The 16010-nt window shown below is 35.0% G+C and overlaps 1 protein-coding gene, 1 non-coding gene and 1 pseudogene across 2 annotated transcripts; 1 reads left to right on the top strand and 2 right to left on the bottom strand.

The window, feature by feature from the left end:
* Window positions 1-3787: 3787 nt before the first annotated feature.
* On the top strand, window positions 3788-3870 carry LOC127741023 (small nucleolar RNA snoR116). Its single transcript, XR_008001877.1, has one exon. It is a non-coding gene; the product is annotated as a small nucleolar RNA snoR116 (small nucleolar RNA).
* Window positions 3871-9086: 5216 nt separating this feature from the next.
* On the bottom strand, window positions 9087-14222 carry LOC107458731 (ALA-interacting subunit 3). Its single transcript, XM_016076933.3, has 8 exons — window positions 13795-14222; window positions 13010-13068; window positions 12817-12891; window positions 12616-12732; window positions 12415-12485; window positions 11473-11770; window positions 10145-10434; window positions 9087-9458 (listed from the first exon to the last, which is right to left on the bottom strand). The coding sequence occupies exons 1-8, from the start codon at window positions 13868-13870 to the stop codon at window positions 9404-9406; spliced, it is 1041 nt and encodes a 346-aa protein (XP_015932419.1). The 5' UTR covers window positions 13871-14222; the 3' UTR covers window positions 9087-9403.
* A 1133-nt stretch (window positions 14223-15355) lies between these two features.
* LOC107458726 (uncharacterized) lies at window positions 15356-15867 on the bottom strand (annotated as a pseudogene).
* Between the last annotated feature and the right edge of the window lie 143 nt (window positions 15868-16010).

The following is a 16010-nucleotide window of genomic DNA, read 5'->3' as shown; positions in this document are numbered from 1 at the left end:
TCCACTTCCGGGGCCCACTTGGTGTATGTTTGGGCTGAGCTTGATCTATCCATGAGCTGAGGCTTTTATTGGAGTTGAACGTCGAGTTATAGTGTGTTTCTGGCGTTCAACTCCGGGTTGTGACGTGTTTCTGGCGTTTGACTCCAGACAGCAGCATGTACTTGGCGTTGAGCGCCACTTTACGTCGTCAATTCCCGAATAAAGTATGGACTATTATATATTGTTGGAAAGCTCTGGATGTCTACTTTCCAACGCCGTTAAGAGCGCGCCATTTGGAGTTCTGTAGCTCCAGAAAATCTATTTTGAGTGTAGGAAGGTCAGATTCCAACAGCATCAGCAGTCCTTTTGTCAGCCTTTTTCAGAGTTTTGCTCAAGTCCCTCAATTTCAGCCAGAAATTACCTGAAATCACAGAAAAACACACAAACTCATAGTAAAGTCTAGAAATGTGAATTTAACATAAAAAACTAATGAAAACATCCCTAAAAGTAGCTTGAACTTACTAAAAACTACCTAAAAATAATGCCAAAAAGCGTATAAATTATCCGCTCATCAACTAGTTACTAGGGTTTACAGAAATAAGTCTAAGTGCAGAAGTCCACTTTTGGGGCCCACTTTGGTGTGTACTTGGGCTAAACTTGAGCTTTACACGTGCAGAGGCTTCTCTTGGGGTTAAACGCCAAGTTGTAACGTATTTTTGGCATTTAACTCTGGTTTGTGACATGTTTCTGGCGTTTTACTCCAGAATGCAGCATGGAATTGGAGTTGAACGCCAGTTTGCATCATCTAAGCTCGAACAAAGTATGAACCATTATATATTGTTGGAAATCCCTGGATGTCTACTTTCCAAAGCAGTTGCAAGCGCGCCATTTGAAGTTTTGTAGCTCTAGAAAATCCATTTCGAGTGCAGGGAGGTCAGAATCCAACAGCATCAGCAGTCCTTTTTCAGCTTAAATCAGATTTTTGCTCAAGTCCCTCAATTTCAACCAGAAAATACCTGAAATCACAGAAAAATAGACAAACTCATAGTAAAGTCCAGAAATGTGAATTTTGCATAAAAACTAATAAAAATATCCCAAAAAGTAGCTAGATCCTACTAAAAACTACCTAAAAACAATGCCAAAAAGCGTATAAATTATCCGCTCATCATTGAACGCCAGCGATGGGTAGAGCCAGGGCGTTCAACGCCCCAAATGGCAGCCTTGCTGGCATTGAACGCCAGCCATAGGCAAGTGCTGGGCGTTCAACGCCCATGCTGAGGGCAGGGAATCTGAATTCCCTAGCCTCTCAGGACTAGTGGGTCCCATAGTATCTTTACCTATCCCACTTTTTTTTTCTTACTTTCACACTTCCCCATACACTCTTCCTTATAAACCATAGGCCAATCATATCCATATCACTTTCCCAAAACCAGCATAACTCCCATGAACCCCCTCCCACTTCAAAATCAAATTTTCCTCCCATTTAACGCACCCATGACCGAACGCTAACCTAGCCCACTCTTATAAATACCCCCTTTTACTAACCCTTCATACACACACACTTCATACACTCTAAAGCCCCTTTGGCCGAATTGCTTTCTTCCTCTATCTCCTTCTATTTTCTTCTTCTTCTACTATGTTTATTTTTGCTCGATGACGAGCAAAGCTTTTAAGTTTGGTGTGGGAAAAGCGTTGTTTTTTGCTTTCCATTACCACTTATGGCACCCAAGGTTGGAGAATCCTCTAGAAAAAGAAAGGAAAGGCCATAGCTGCCACCTCCGAATCCTGAGAGATAGAGAGATTCATCACTAAAGCCCACCAAGACCACTTCTATGAAGTAGTGGAAGAGAAGAAGGTGATCCCTGAGGTCCCTTTTAGGCTCAAGAAGAATGAGTATCCGGAGATCCGAAGAGAGATCCAGAGAAGAGGTTGGGAAGTCCTAACCAACCCCATTCAAGAAGTTGGGATCTTAATGGTGCAAGAGTTCTATGCTAATGCATAGGTCACAAAAAACTATGACATTAGTGTGAATCCAAATCCTAAGAATTGGAGCACCATGGCTGAGGGAAAATCTTAGATTTTAGCTCAAAAAGTATGAGGTTGGCGTTCAACTTACCTTTAATGTAAGGAGACCCGCATCCTTACTCTAGAAGAGTCAACTTTGATCAGAGATTGGATCAAGTGCTCTCAGACATCTGTGTGGAGGGAGCATAGTGGAAAAGGGATTCACAAGGCAAGCCCATTCAACTGAGAAAGGTTGACCTCAAGCCCGTGGCTAGAGGATGGTTGGAGTTCATCCAACGCTCCATCATCCCTACTAGCAATCGGTCAGAAGTGACCATAGAATGAGCCATCATGATCCATTGCATCATAATTGGAAGTGTGGTGGAAGTACATGAGGTGATTCCTCAAGAACTGTACAAGATAGATGAGAATCCTTCCACCAAAACAAGTCTAGCTTTTCCTCATCTCATATGTCACCTATGTAATTAAGCTAAAATTGTCATAAAAGGAGACATCTTCATTGAGGAGGACAAGCCCATCACTAAGAAAAGGATGGAGCAAACTAGAAAGCATGCATAAGAGCCTGTGCAACCGCCTCAACATGAGATCCCTGAGATACCTCAAGGGATACACTTTTCTCCTCAAAATTATTGGGATCAATTGCATAATTCTCTTGGAGAATTAAACACTAATATTGAGCAATTGAGGCTGGAGCATCAAGAGCATTCCAGCATCCTCAATGAAATAAGAGAAGACCAAAGGGCCATGAGAGAAGATCAAAGGGCCATGAGGGAAGAACAACAGAGACAAGGGCGTGACATTGAAGAGATCAAGTACTACATTGGATCCCCAAGGAGGAGGAGTAGCCGCCATCACTAAGGTGGATTCGTTCTCTTAATTCCCTTTTTTATGTTATTTTTCTGTTTTCTATTATGTTTTATTGTATGTTTTCTTGTTCTTGTTGTATGATCATCTATGTCTTAAGGCTATAAAATGTTTCATATATCTCTCACCTTACTTAAAAGAAAAATATTTAATTGAAAAAGACTTGAGAGATACATAAACTTTTAGTTATATAATAAGAATAGTCAATTATTTTGATGTGGTTGCATTGCTTTTGTTTTCTGAATGTATGAATGAACAATGCATATTTGAAGTTGGAATTTATGAATGTTTACTCTTGAATGAATGATGAAAAATGAGAAGTATTATTTGTTGGCTCTTAAGCGGATGAGTGAGTTGACTATTCGACCAACCCAAATTGGTTGCCAATAATTTTTTTTTTTTTTTTTTGGTTTACCCAAACGGTATCCCCCAATCCGACAGGTTAAGGACTAATCCGTCGCGGATCTGAGTTCCATTTAAGGGTCTACCGCTGGCCAATGGGTTGCTGCATGCACAAGGCGGGGTTCGAACTCCAACATTTATTTAAGCGGACGAGTGAGCTGACCACTCGACCAACCCAAGTTGGTTGCCAATAAGTTTTTTTTATTTACTCTATTTTATTGTTTTTGTTAATGAAAGATCCGTTAATACCGTATGGACTTTCAGGCCCAAATGTTAATAGGATAAAATCGTAATTTCAGCCAACAACGTTAAAACTAGGGTTTTGCTCATGGTTTCCTTTTGATTCCTACGCAGCTACCCACCTCTTCACCTATTTAATCCCCCTCGTTCTATGGGTTATTACTCATCTTCAGTTATTCTGATTTCAAGCGAATCCCTGCTCTTTCATTTTTTGTCAATCGTCTCTTATAACTTTTAGTTCCATCTATTAGGTTTTCTGATATGAATTGCAATTATGAGGCTGTGATGATTAAATTTTGTACCATCAAACTCTGAAAGCCAATTTGAGCTTTTCGATGCCATCTATCACTTTCTGAGCCTATTTATCATTAGCTTCTTTTCTTTAATCTTGGAACTTTTTTTTTCTTGTTTATTTTGTATGTTAAAATAGACTGAGTAGGTTAGGAAGAAGAAGACAGCATAAGGCAACAAATTAGAGTCTCTGATTCGCCTACTTCTGTGGCGATTTCGGTGCTGTACGTTGCCGATAACGATTTGGAGCTGAGATTCTGGCATTGGCCCTCGAATTCTCTCAGGCTTATGCATTCAGATGTTCCTATATTTTATATATTTTCTTCGAATCTAAGTTTTGGTCTGTGATTTTAATGAATTTGAAACCATAGCTTCTTTTATTATTTTTTGGTTTTATTTAGATTAATAGAAAACAACTTGCTCGAAATTAAGAAAGTGATTTTGTTAATTTTCGTATTCTAATTTCTAGGGATATTTCATAAAGTGCTCCTCGGAGAAAAAAGTTGAAAAAAAACTGTCATTTAATAAAACTTTTTGATTCGATATTGGATGTTAACAATTTAGAAATTAGAATGAAATATGAGGTAGGGTCGGTTTCAAAACCATGGAAAAAAAATGACCAAATTGAACACAAGAAATATAAATGAACACAAGAAATATGAATAAAACAACTCTCAATGTCATACTAGTGCTAAAATTGATAAGTAGTAGTACATGGACACATGGTATAGAAATTCAAATTCTTCGAACACTAAGCAGATCATATTTTTGTTCTCTAATATTCAAAATTTTGCTTAAAACAGGTTATATATCTCCTAGATTCTTCTTCATCTTAAGAAGAATCAAGAAGAATCCAGATAGAAACAAGTTTGGTAACCCAAAACATCAAAGGTGTTTGTTATGTTGCTTTAAAGTTATTGGTTAATTGTTAAAAGTTAAATAATTAATTTTAAATTTAAAAATATAACAGTTAAAATATTTTAAATATTTAAAAATTATTATAAAAAATAAATTAGACAAAAATTAAGTATTAAATTAGATAAAAATTAAACATCAAATGAAAAATTCTATAGAATTGGCCAACATCAAAATGATACAAATTTTAGAACTCTTGTCAAAAGATTTTCAATAATTTTGTCCATCAGCAAATAAGGAAGACTAATTGAATAAAAAGTACATGTGAAAAGTATAGTTTTTTGAGAAATAAAAAAAAAGGTAAAGTGCTGGTCAATTAGAAATGGTCAATTAGAAATTGGGAATTTGTTGAAACTCTTTTTACAATTTTAAAGTCGAGATACATTATCAAAGATAAATACTATTTTTAGTCTTTCGATAATATATTTATCTTCAATAATGTATCAAAGAAAAATTTTAATATTCGCTGAGATTTTTAATTACCACAGTTCTACCAATGAGTTAGTTATCTCATAGTCTCTGGACAAAATTTAATGAGAGGATGTGAGAACTTATAAGTCATATGGTACCCAATACTCACTTTATACAAATCAATTTTCTCAAGGGTCCAATAAATTCTATCTTCTCTACCCCCAATTGTTGTTGCTAGCCCATGCTTACCAGTATCTTTAGAAAAAATGCTTCTAATTAAAGTTTGATTCCACAAACTATTAGAAAGTATTAAGTTCTTGACCATTAATAGTGGTTAATTTTGCATATTGGAAGTTTCAGATGGAGGGACAACACAAGGATGTGGAGGAGCAAGGTAAGGATCGTTGAAGATTTGAATACTGAACCCATTACCAACTCACCAAATCATCCCTTTTTCAACAACCTTACGCCCCTTCCAATATACTACGCCACCCCCACAAAGGTACTGCTTCGATATCTGCATTCACTCTAGAATTGTATCGAAAATATTTACCTTTAAGGAGTTTAGATAAGAGTAATTGTGGTTGAGAGACAACTTTTCAACATTGTTTTGCTTAGGAGTGTTCATGGATCGGATCCAATCTGCATATCCGTGATGTTTATCCGAATCCAATCCGAAAATTACGAATATGGATCCGATCCGCAAGGCTATCGGATTGGATCAGATTCGATCTGCACAGTAATCGGATCGGATTGAGGATTTTGTGTAGGTATCTGCATATCCGCAAAAAGAAAGAAATAAATAAGTAAAATATTCTTTTTATATTTTATTTCAGCTAATAATTATCATATATATTGTATTATTTTAATTTATTATTTAAGAAAAGTATATTTAATATTATTTTAAAAGTAAACATATTTAAAAGAATAGAAAAAAATTTATTGATATTTTTTAATAAAAATAAGATTTTAAAAATATTTTTGTGTTTTGCGGATATATTTGATATCCGATCCAATGATTTAGTGCGGATCGGATTGAAGTTTTGGCTATATCCGATCCGATCTGCGTTCACCCCTAGCTTTTGCTATAGCGCCAAATTCCGAGCTCTTAAGTCCTTAAAACCTAGTCCACCTTCTAAGTTCGGTCTTGTCATAGTATCCCAAAATCCATGCCATTTTTCACTCTATACCTTTTTGACCCCACCAAAATTGGAAGAGTATGTTGTGAATCTCCCTAATTAAAGTGTCAGGAAGACGAAAACATGATAATGAATAAATTGGGATAGCCTCCCCAATAGTTTTTATTAGGATGCCTGCAGAGGAGAGAAGTTTTCTTTACCACTCTTCAACTTGCTTCCTCACCTTGTCCTTTATTTCTCTAAATGTGGCATTTTTTATTTTTGGACTGTAGATGAAAGACCCAAATATTTATCATGTGCACTAATATGAATAATTTTCAATTTTCAAGCCAGTTGTAATCGAGCAGCGGGAGAAGTATTATTACTAAAGAATAGAGCTTATTTATGCAAATTAACTTTTTGGTCACTGAATCCCTCGTATGACTGAAGAAAATTGAGAATATTTTCACAACTATTTTCTGACACTTTGCAAAAAAAGATTGAGTCATCCGCAAACAATAAATGATTAATAGTAGGACATCTTCAGTTGATTTAAATACCTTCAATGAGACCGTTTTGCTCTGCCTTGTTTAGCAAAAAGAATAATCCTTTTGCACAGAAAAGAAAAAAAATAGGGAGATAGAGGGTCTCCTTTATGGATACTTCTATTTGGTTTAAAAAAGCCAAAAGATTGACCTTCAACAACGACAGAGTAAGAAATTATAGTCACCACCTGTTGTATCCAACCAATCCACCTAAATTCAAATCCCAGTTTCTCCAAAATGAACCAAAGGAAATGCCACTCAATACGATCATAGGCTTTGCTCATTCCAATTGAATAGCCATTTTAGTCGATATACCCTTCTTCTTTGTCTTTAGATAGTGCATACATTCATGAGTGATTAAGACATTGTCTGAAATCAATCTACCCTTAATAGAGGCACTCTGATTAGGGCTAATCAACGAAGTCATAAATTCTTATAACCGATGGACTAGTACTTTAGAAATAATTTTATACACAATTGAGGAAAGGCTGATGGGTCTAACCTGTGTCATATCCTTTGCATCAGGAATTTTTGGAATGAGACAAATTTGTGTATGGTTTAAGCTCTTGAATAGTCTATCACTGACAAAGAAACTGCAGACAACCTTGAAAACATTCTCCCCTATTAAACTCCAATAGAATTGAAAGAATTTAGTCGTAAATCCGTCATCACCAGAGCGCTCTGAGGGTGAACACTAAAGATCGCACGTTTTACCTCATCAAAACTAACCGGTCTAGTTAATTTTCTGTTCATGGTTGCTGAATTTTTAGTTTCAAAATCTTCAAATGCATGTGCTACATTAGCTTGGTCAATCAATATGAAGATATCCTTGAAGTATGTTTCAGCTACTTGTGCAATTTTCTTATGGATGGCAGCATCATTCTTTTTCAGTTTCTAAATTTTATTTCTCTACATTCTGGATTGGAATGATTAGTGAAAGAAATTTGTATTTTTGTCCCCTTCTTTTAGTCACTTTACACAAGATTTCTACCTCTAATAGTTTTCTACCCTAGAGTAAGCATTCTCAAGTTTATTTTTCAAGACTTCAATCTGTTCTCCTCCTGCAATATCCTCCTCTTTGAGGATTTCAAGTTGAGATGTGAGTTCACCAATGTTCTTCTTCGAATTAAATTTGTTATGTTGCTGCCATTGAACAATACGGTGCCCACAATACTTTAATTTTTGAGCCAAAACAAACATTGTTAAACTATCCACCTATTTCTTCCAAGCTTTAGTGATAATTACCCGTACCTCCCCTAAAACTTAAACCTCTGTTTAGATTCCGGATTTGTATCAAGGAGGATAGACCCATGATCTGAACCATTTTCTGCAAGCCAAGACAGCAAGACCAGCGGAAAATAATCCATCCGCTCACCGTTTGCAAGTGCACGGTCAAGTCGCTCCTTAATTTTATCCTGCCCTCATTGCCTATTAGTTCAAGTAAACTTTCTCCCAATCATACCCAAGTCTTTCAGTCCACCACCATCAATAAAATTCATAAATTCAGAAATAGATGAAACTGATTTTAATCCCCCTCATTCCTTCTTATCGAGACTCATTATAGCATTAAAATCACCCATAATTACAACCTTTCCAAGATAACGTACAAAAGAAAAAAGTTCTATATATTGGATAGATCGAATCCCATTCAAACTATTTAAACATGGATTTGGGTTCTCTAAATTTTAAATTTCACTTTAGAGAATAAAATGTGATCTTTCACCATCTACTTCATAAGTGGGACCAAAAATAAATATAAAAGAAAAATCATTCAATGATAGAAGATTATACTTTACCTTCTAAAGTAAAAATTCACAATTTAGAGGAACCAAATTCTTTAAATATACCCCAATAAACTCCTAAGAACAGTTCAAAGCAAGATCATTTATCAAACTTTTTTAACAAGAATCTCAACTGTTATACCCTTCTTACGTGCTAAAGCTAATCCACCAACTATATCCATTGGACTAATAATCCTCCAATCGTAAATTGACAAAATTTCAACTTACTTTCCATCAGATGAAATTAATTTTTTATTTCATATATAAACACAATTTCAAGAGAATAAATTTGACACATCCCTTTAAAGTTTTAAACTATCAAAGATTTTCCTAAACCTCAACAGTTCCATAAAAAAACTCTCATGACAAATTAAAAAAAAAAAAATTTGACAAAAGTCAAACATTGACCGATTAAAAAAAAAAAATTGACAAAAGTCAAACATTGACCGATTAAAAAAAAAAAATTGACAAAAGTCAAACATTGACCGATTAAGACCGAAACGGCATAGGAACTCTTGGAAAAAACGCTAGTAGAGCAATTTGACCTAGACGGCCAGGTGTATAGTTGTACGCAAATCAACTAGCAAGTATATTGGACCCTATTTAGCTAGGGAGCATGATATTTCAATTTTGATACACACCACCACAAATAAAATAATAAAATAATTCATTTTGGCTTCAGTTTGAGTGGCACCAATACCTAACTCAACAAGTGCTGCACTATTAATTAGTAACAGATGTACAAAAATTACAAGCACTACAGTATTAATAACAAATGTTTGCATTCTTGGATGAAAACAAAGCATCATTCGGCATAACTAGTTCTTTAATCTCAGTGCCCTCCTGGGTTCCTATTCCATGACAAATACGATGGATCTCCAAGTTGCCTACATATGCAGATACATAGGTTAGGGTCAACATTCAAAAATTAAAACTGCACTTTAATTTATCTAATCTAATAAATAACTAAAAAGCTAATGGGTATGAATTTTGACTTGTACAACGGATACATACCCAAGTAGATGAAACAACTGAACAAGGAATTAATCGTGCAAAATTGTCAGGGCATTTTAATAGACCGGACGACTTTTTAATTAATACAACTTTTAAACAGTGTTTTTTCATCACTAATCACGAGGTTTTTCCTTTTGCGGACTGGAAATGATGAATTTTTCATCCTTGCTTTCCACAAGTCAGAGGTCTTATTCCCATAGAAGAAAATAGAAAGTGCAGAAAATTTGCAACACCTTACCATACAAGTCACTAAAACATTATATAGGTTCCATGTATTCACCAGTTACAGTATTAGAAGAAAGTGGTTGAAGTTGAATGCTAAAACCTAATAGTAATATTCTGCATCTGTCAGTAGGGAGCCACTAGACAAATGCATAACCAGGGATTTGTGAAACACTATCGCATGCAATGATCAGATGCATCTAACATCATTTTGGCGAAAACATGTGTAAGAAATCAAGCAAGAAAATAAGAAAGCCCATGTCACCCCATAAACAACCCTTTCTTGAAAGTAACTTTAATTCCATGGCTAAAAGCAGCTGAGAAATTCAAATATTACCTTGGCTTGACAAAGTAGATAATGGTGAAGGCCATAGCCAAAAAGAAGCACAATCCTCCAACAGTGAGATAAGCAATGCCAAGGAAGTCATTCTTCCCACCCAACCAACCGGTGGTTGACAGTACGAGCTTTTTCTTGCCACTAAAGCTGTAAGTGTTGTAGTTATTTTTCAGTATCACACTAATTGTATCACCTTCATTCAGATCCACCTCTATCTTGCCATACAACTTCCTGAAAGTTGGAAGTGCAGCAGTTCGCATCCAAACAATAAGATCCTCCTGCTGACTCAGCTGCTCATAAAAGAACAAGGGTGAGCCATATATCTCATACATGCACTGATAGTTATTGCTAACAGCAAACTTACATAAGATGACAATTAGAATATAATAGTTACTGAAATGAAAGAGAAGTATATTAAGTCTGAAATACAGATTTGAGCGGTGTGGCAACACAACTCCAACGACAATCTACAATGTATACAACTATATATGGGGTTGCTTTACTCAAGTGATACAATTTTAAGGATAACAACAGAACAATATAACTGCAAATATTATAACTATATTCAACCTCTTCAGCGGCTCATTGCATATTTCGTGGTTATAATTTACCAAATTTGTATTAAACCTTGTTCGATTTTAACGAAATAAATTAAAAATTGTGGAATAGCAGGATTGGTATAACTAATATTAACAGTAAATTAGTTGTAATTGTATCATCAATATACTATCCATAATTTTTTTAAAAAGTTGTGTAAATTTTAAAATCAATTATCATTTAGAGTAAACCCCAGAATGATCCTTAAAAGAATTTTGCATTGGACAAATAAGCGCCTGAAAAAACGACAGGAGTTAATCCCTAAACTTTTAAGAATCAAACATATTTGTCCCTAATAAAAATAAAAAGACAAATTAGTCCAATGCAAAGTTCCTTAAAGACCATTTTTGGGAATTTTCTCTTTAATTTATTTGTTGAAAAAATAAACTTAAATTCAGAGACAATAAATGTTTTGGTGGTTTACAGCAGTTGATGTGTAGTTTTAAAGTGAATGTAATATGTATAAATATTAATTATAAATGCTTATGGAACTCAATTTATATATTTTGGAGAGAAATATTTATCAAAGACAATCCTCTTTGTGGATGCAAAAGTAAAGATGCAAGTTTAACACAAAAGCACATGCAGTGATAGACAATGCCATAACTCAAAACCCATCAAAAGTTCAAAACAGCCTCTATATTACATGGATAATATGTGCATGTTTGTGTTTGTATTTTTGTGTGTGTATGCTTAATTCAATCAAAACATGACTTCACATAAATACTTACTGGTATGGAATCATTGAGCCGTGCACCACCAATAATAGAACCATTCTGGAAATTTTTAGGAAAAACATCTTTTCCAAATTTATGATCCCTATCACTCTTCCAGGAAATGCCTTTCTTGTTCACTGTCAAATTTTTGTTGTTACGGGAGAAGATGTATGTGTCATTGAATAAACTCCAAGCTATAAGACCACAAGGTACAATTGGCTTTCCATTTGCCATATCTTCTGGCTTACAACCACTTGTTGAGTCCCATTTCTCGCTATCTCTCAACTGCTCATCATTTCGGCTCTTAACATACCTGAATTATAGAGAAACATGATAATTATTTGTAATAAACAATCCTGCATAATAAACTGTATGCATTAAATAAAATTAACCACCGAGACAAAAAAACCAAACAGAGAAACAAATGAAGAGATAAGATGAATGCATGAAATATGAAGGTACAAGTAGCAATCCCTCCTAAAATCCCATCCCATATGAAAAATTATATGTTATCTCCAATAGTTCTCCAAAGTTCCAAGAGATGGATAACGGAATCCAAGTTACAATCAAACAATCTATGATAACACTTTCTTACCGTAAAAGAATATTTCAGTCAGTTAAATAATAGCATGTACCTTTTTTTTCTAATTAAAGAATAATTTCTTTGGTGACAAAGAATATAGCTGGTACATGAACTTCATACCAGTTGTCAAACCATTTGTTCTTTCATTATAACTTTATTGTGCACATGTAGACTTATACCTCTTATAACTTAGGGCAGACAACTAAATTCTATTAGTATGAAGTAAATGTTTAAATTGTATTGCTATTTGACAATGACCAAAATGCTACCCATAGTTCCTACAATTGCATATGTGACCTGTGGCACAGATAATACTTGAAAACAAACCAAGATATGAGCAATAAGCATAAAGGAAAAATGATTATTAATATTACCGACGATGATTCTGGTAGAAGTTGTCAAGCTGGTAGTAAACATGAATAGGTGATTTCATATGCTTGTGAACCTTTTATAAGAGCAAAGTTTAAGAAAGATGATATCAGCATGATAAGAACTCAGTTAATTATCAATAATGGGAACATACAAACAATAATAATAAGAAATGAATAAGACAAATTGGTGTCATGGAGACTTACATTTAGTGTTATGTTGCATGTTTTATCTGCAGAAGGATTCTGAATGTAGGCTACCTTGTCTGAAGAATTTGACTGCGGTATGCACTCTGCATCATACCTATGAATAATTTCAACAACCTAATAAATCCAAGGAAAGGAAGGTAAGTACCATGAAGATACAACTTCAGAATACATTAAAAACATTATATCATTCAATCAAACCTTTCGTGAAGCAAGTAGCGAAGCAACTCCAACTGGAACAAATACAACACTAACAAGCAAGAATACGGAAATAACCTGCAGGGGAGAGCTTAAATTAAGTTTCTACAAAATAAATAGTGACTTGAGATGCATGTAGATTTACACATATAATCATGTGGCTAGCAGTGTGTAAACACGAAACAGGTAGTCTTACAGCTCGTGGCGTAAGAATCGGCTTGCAAGCAGGAAGTTCTTGCTGCGTAAACTTCGAATCTGTAAGATATTAAATTTCCACAGAGAAATGTTGTCAGTTTAGTCTTCTGCCAGTACCCAAAGGGACAAACCACAAAAGCAATTCACTAAATCAGAAAAGACCAACTACGAAACTGCATAGAACTCCTTGATTAAGCCAAAACAAGGACGAACAGCATGAAAAACACTAGTCAACAGAAATACCAACTCTGGAAACAACTTTTTCAAAAAATCAGGTCTATATTTCTGTTTAGATTTAATTTTGATCCTCTATTAATGTAAAAGACAAACATTTGATCATATATTGCCATATCAGCCTAAGGATTTGCCTCTCCCTCATATAACAGTATAAGGTTTGATGGATGACAGTGCCTCAAAATTTATCACCTTCATATAAACCATTAAATTTCATAGAAACAACTACTACAAGAGATAACTAACTCTGTAGGTATTATTTTGAACTAAATTTTAACACAGGAAAACCACCAAACAACACATACAAACCCTTCAGAAATGAACCGCAACCACAAGAAAGCCCACTAACCCAGTATCCATACCCAACGTACACAATTTAAAAAACCCCAAAATTTTCTTCTTATTTTATAACAAAAAAAAAGATATATTTGCATGATAAACCAACAATTTCAACAAGGAAATAAAAAAACAAGTGTCACTGAAAATTGAGCTGAAAATGGGTAAAAGGAAAGAAGTAAAACGAAGATTGAGGAAAGAGAAGAGTAAAACTACACTTAGGTCGCTTGGTGTTTCTTCTTGCAGCTGTGGAATCAGCGGATCCAAAAGCCGCTGCGCTCGAAGATGACATTTCCCGAATGAGAATCGGAATCGGTCAAAGACAAGACCTTTTTAGGGATTCAATTGAATTGAAAGTGAAAAACCCTCGGAACAGGAAATTGGGGGAAAAGCGCGCGATTGATTGATTGCGGAGGAGAACAGAGGGATCAGCTTTTCGTTTCTGGCTTTAATAAAACAATGATAAGGGTCGTAGAAGAACGCGTGAAATGGAAGAGGAAACAGAGAAGAAAGTGAAGAAGAAGAAGAAGAAGAAGGGTGCCGCCAAGGGAGGAAGAGTCAAAACTCAAAAGGAAATACGAGAAGAGTTCAACGATACAACTGAGGAGTTTTATCAGTTGCACACGCCTTCAATAATCAAATATGATGGGAAAGTCTTGTGTTAATTTTTTTTAAGAAGTAAAACTTTCTAGAAAAGCCCAACGACCTTACAGATAGCAAATAGCGTAATATCATTGTTATAAATAGGCGACGACTAATTATTAATTATTCTAATATAATTATTAATCATACATAATTAATATTTATATAATATTTATATTAATAAATTGTATATGTATATATATTAATAGCATATACATTGATATTAATTTCTATATATGTGTGTAAGACTAAATGTTATATATAATATTTTTTTTCATTTATGAGTTTAGATTTTGGCATAGTTGTCATAACTAAATTAGTAATTAAATCAATTAAACTATTAGTTCATTAGTTTATTAGTTCAACTGGTAGGTTACTAATTGAATAAGTTGATTCGGTTTTACGTAAATAAAAATATAAAATATTTAAAAATTTAAAAGAGGTAAATACCAAATTGGTATCCGAAAGATTTTAGCGCTGACAAAATGGTATCTGACTTTTGTTATTGACAAAATAGTCCTTAAAAGATTTTAAAATTTGACAAGCGTGTCCCTAATCTCGCCGGAGCAAATCTCCAGCAAGCACAATGCTGACATGGCCACCGTATTTTGGTGACCTGGCAAACCATCCCTAAACCCTAAACCCTAATCCTTCCCTCCCCAACGCATACTCCCCCACCATCTCCTTCTCTATCGCAGCCCTCCCCCTACCCAACGCAACCCCCTCCCTCTCCCTCCCCATCGCAGCCCCTTTTCCTCTCCCTTCCCATCACAGCCCCTCAACACACACTCTCCCTTTCCTTTTCCTCCCCATCGCAGCCCTCTTCCCTCTCCTTTTCATCGCAGATCATATAAAGACACAAATAGAAGCACGCATAATAAAACACAATATCACAATTCAAATTACAATCTACCAATACCATTTGTGTTTCTTTCCAAATGTATTATACTATTCCATCAATTACATTAAAAAAAGAAGAAAAAAATTTAGTTACAAACCCCCCAAATTTCTTTCTCTTTGATCATACATCCAGATTCTCCATTTGAATGCTGCTCTTGAGGGGCACATACACTCTGCGCCAACATAGTAGATGAACAAATTCACAATCCCACCAAATTCACAATGACAAACACACCTACAATAACAGCAAAAAATAAAAGAGGAAGAGAAGGATATTAATTGCTATAATAAGCAAAACCAAAGAAATCATGAAGACAAAATTATAGATGAACATCAAAAGTGTGACCCAGATATAAGTGATGAACAAACGCTTGAAGACTTTGGAAATTACGAAGACAGTAGAGGAAAAGGAAACAACTTTGTTGGTATATGGGAAGCGACGATGAAGACGACGGCGGTAGTGGAGATGAGAGAGAAGGCGAAGAGGAAGAGAAGGTAGCAGAACTGTATTGTGAGGAGAAGAGTCCATTCATGGTTAGCTTGGGAAGAGTCCTAATAAGGGTTCTGAAACTGAGCGAGGAGTAGGTGTGTGAAGAGTGAGTGTGTGAGGATTGAGAATGAGGGAGGAAAAATTAAGGTTAGGGTTATGAGGTAGAACGTCCTTGGTGATCTCTTTAGAATTGAGATTGATTCTCTCAAAATTTTTGGGATGTTTAGAAATTGCAACTCCTCTGGTGCTAGATCCATTATTCCTTTTTCTTCTTTTTCTCAGATTCTCGTTTTGGTTTGTGATTGCTTTGAAGGGATGAGATTTTGAGGTATCAAATTTTTGTTCTTCTTCGTTCTAGAAATGAGATGAGATGAGATGAGATGATATGAGAAGGAAGATG

This window comes from Arachis duranensis, chromosome 7, assembly GCF_000817695.3.
Source record: "Arachis duranensis cultivar V14167 chromosome 7, aradu.V14167.gnm2.J7QH, whole genome shotgun sequence".
Lineage (NCBI taxonomy): Eukaryota > Viridiplantae > Streptophyta > Magnoliopsida > Fabales > Fabaceae > Arachis > Arachis duranensis.
Note: the sequence above shows the minus strand (reverse complement) of the source record. Positions and strands in the feature narration are given on the sequence as shown.

Bases quoted from the DNA above. Each gene is read 5' to 3' on its own strand.
- LOC107458731 (XM_016076933.3), bottom strand. From the start codon at position 13,870: ATGTCATCTTCGAGCGCAGCGGCTTTTGGATCCGCTGATTCCACAGCT. The intron at 13,069-13,794 runs GTAGTTTTACTC...AATATCTTACAG, and splicing joins AAACACCAAGCGACCTAAGT to ATTCGAAGTTTACGCAGCAA. The intron at 11,771-12,414 runs GTAATATTAATA...TCTATAATTCAG, and splicing joins TTCTACCAGAATCATCGTCG to GTATGTTAAGAGCCGAAATG.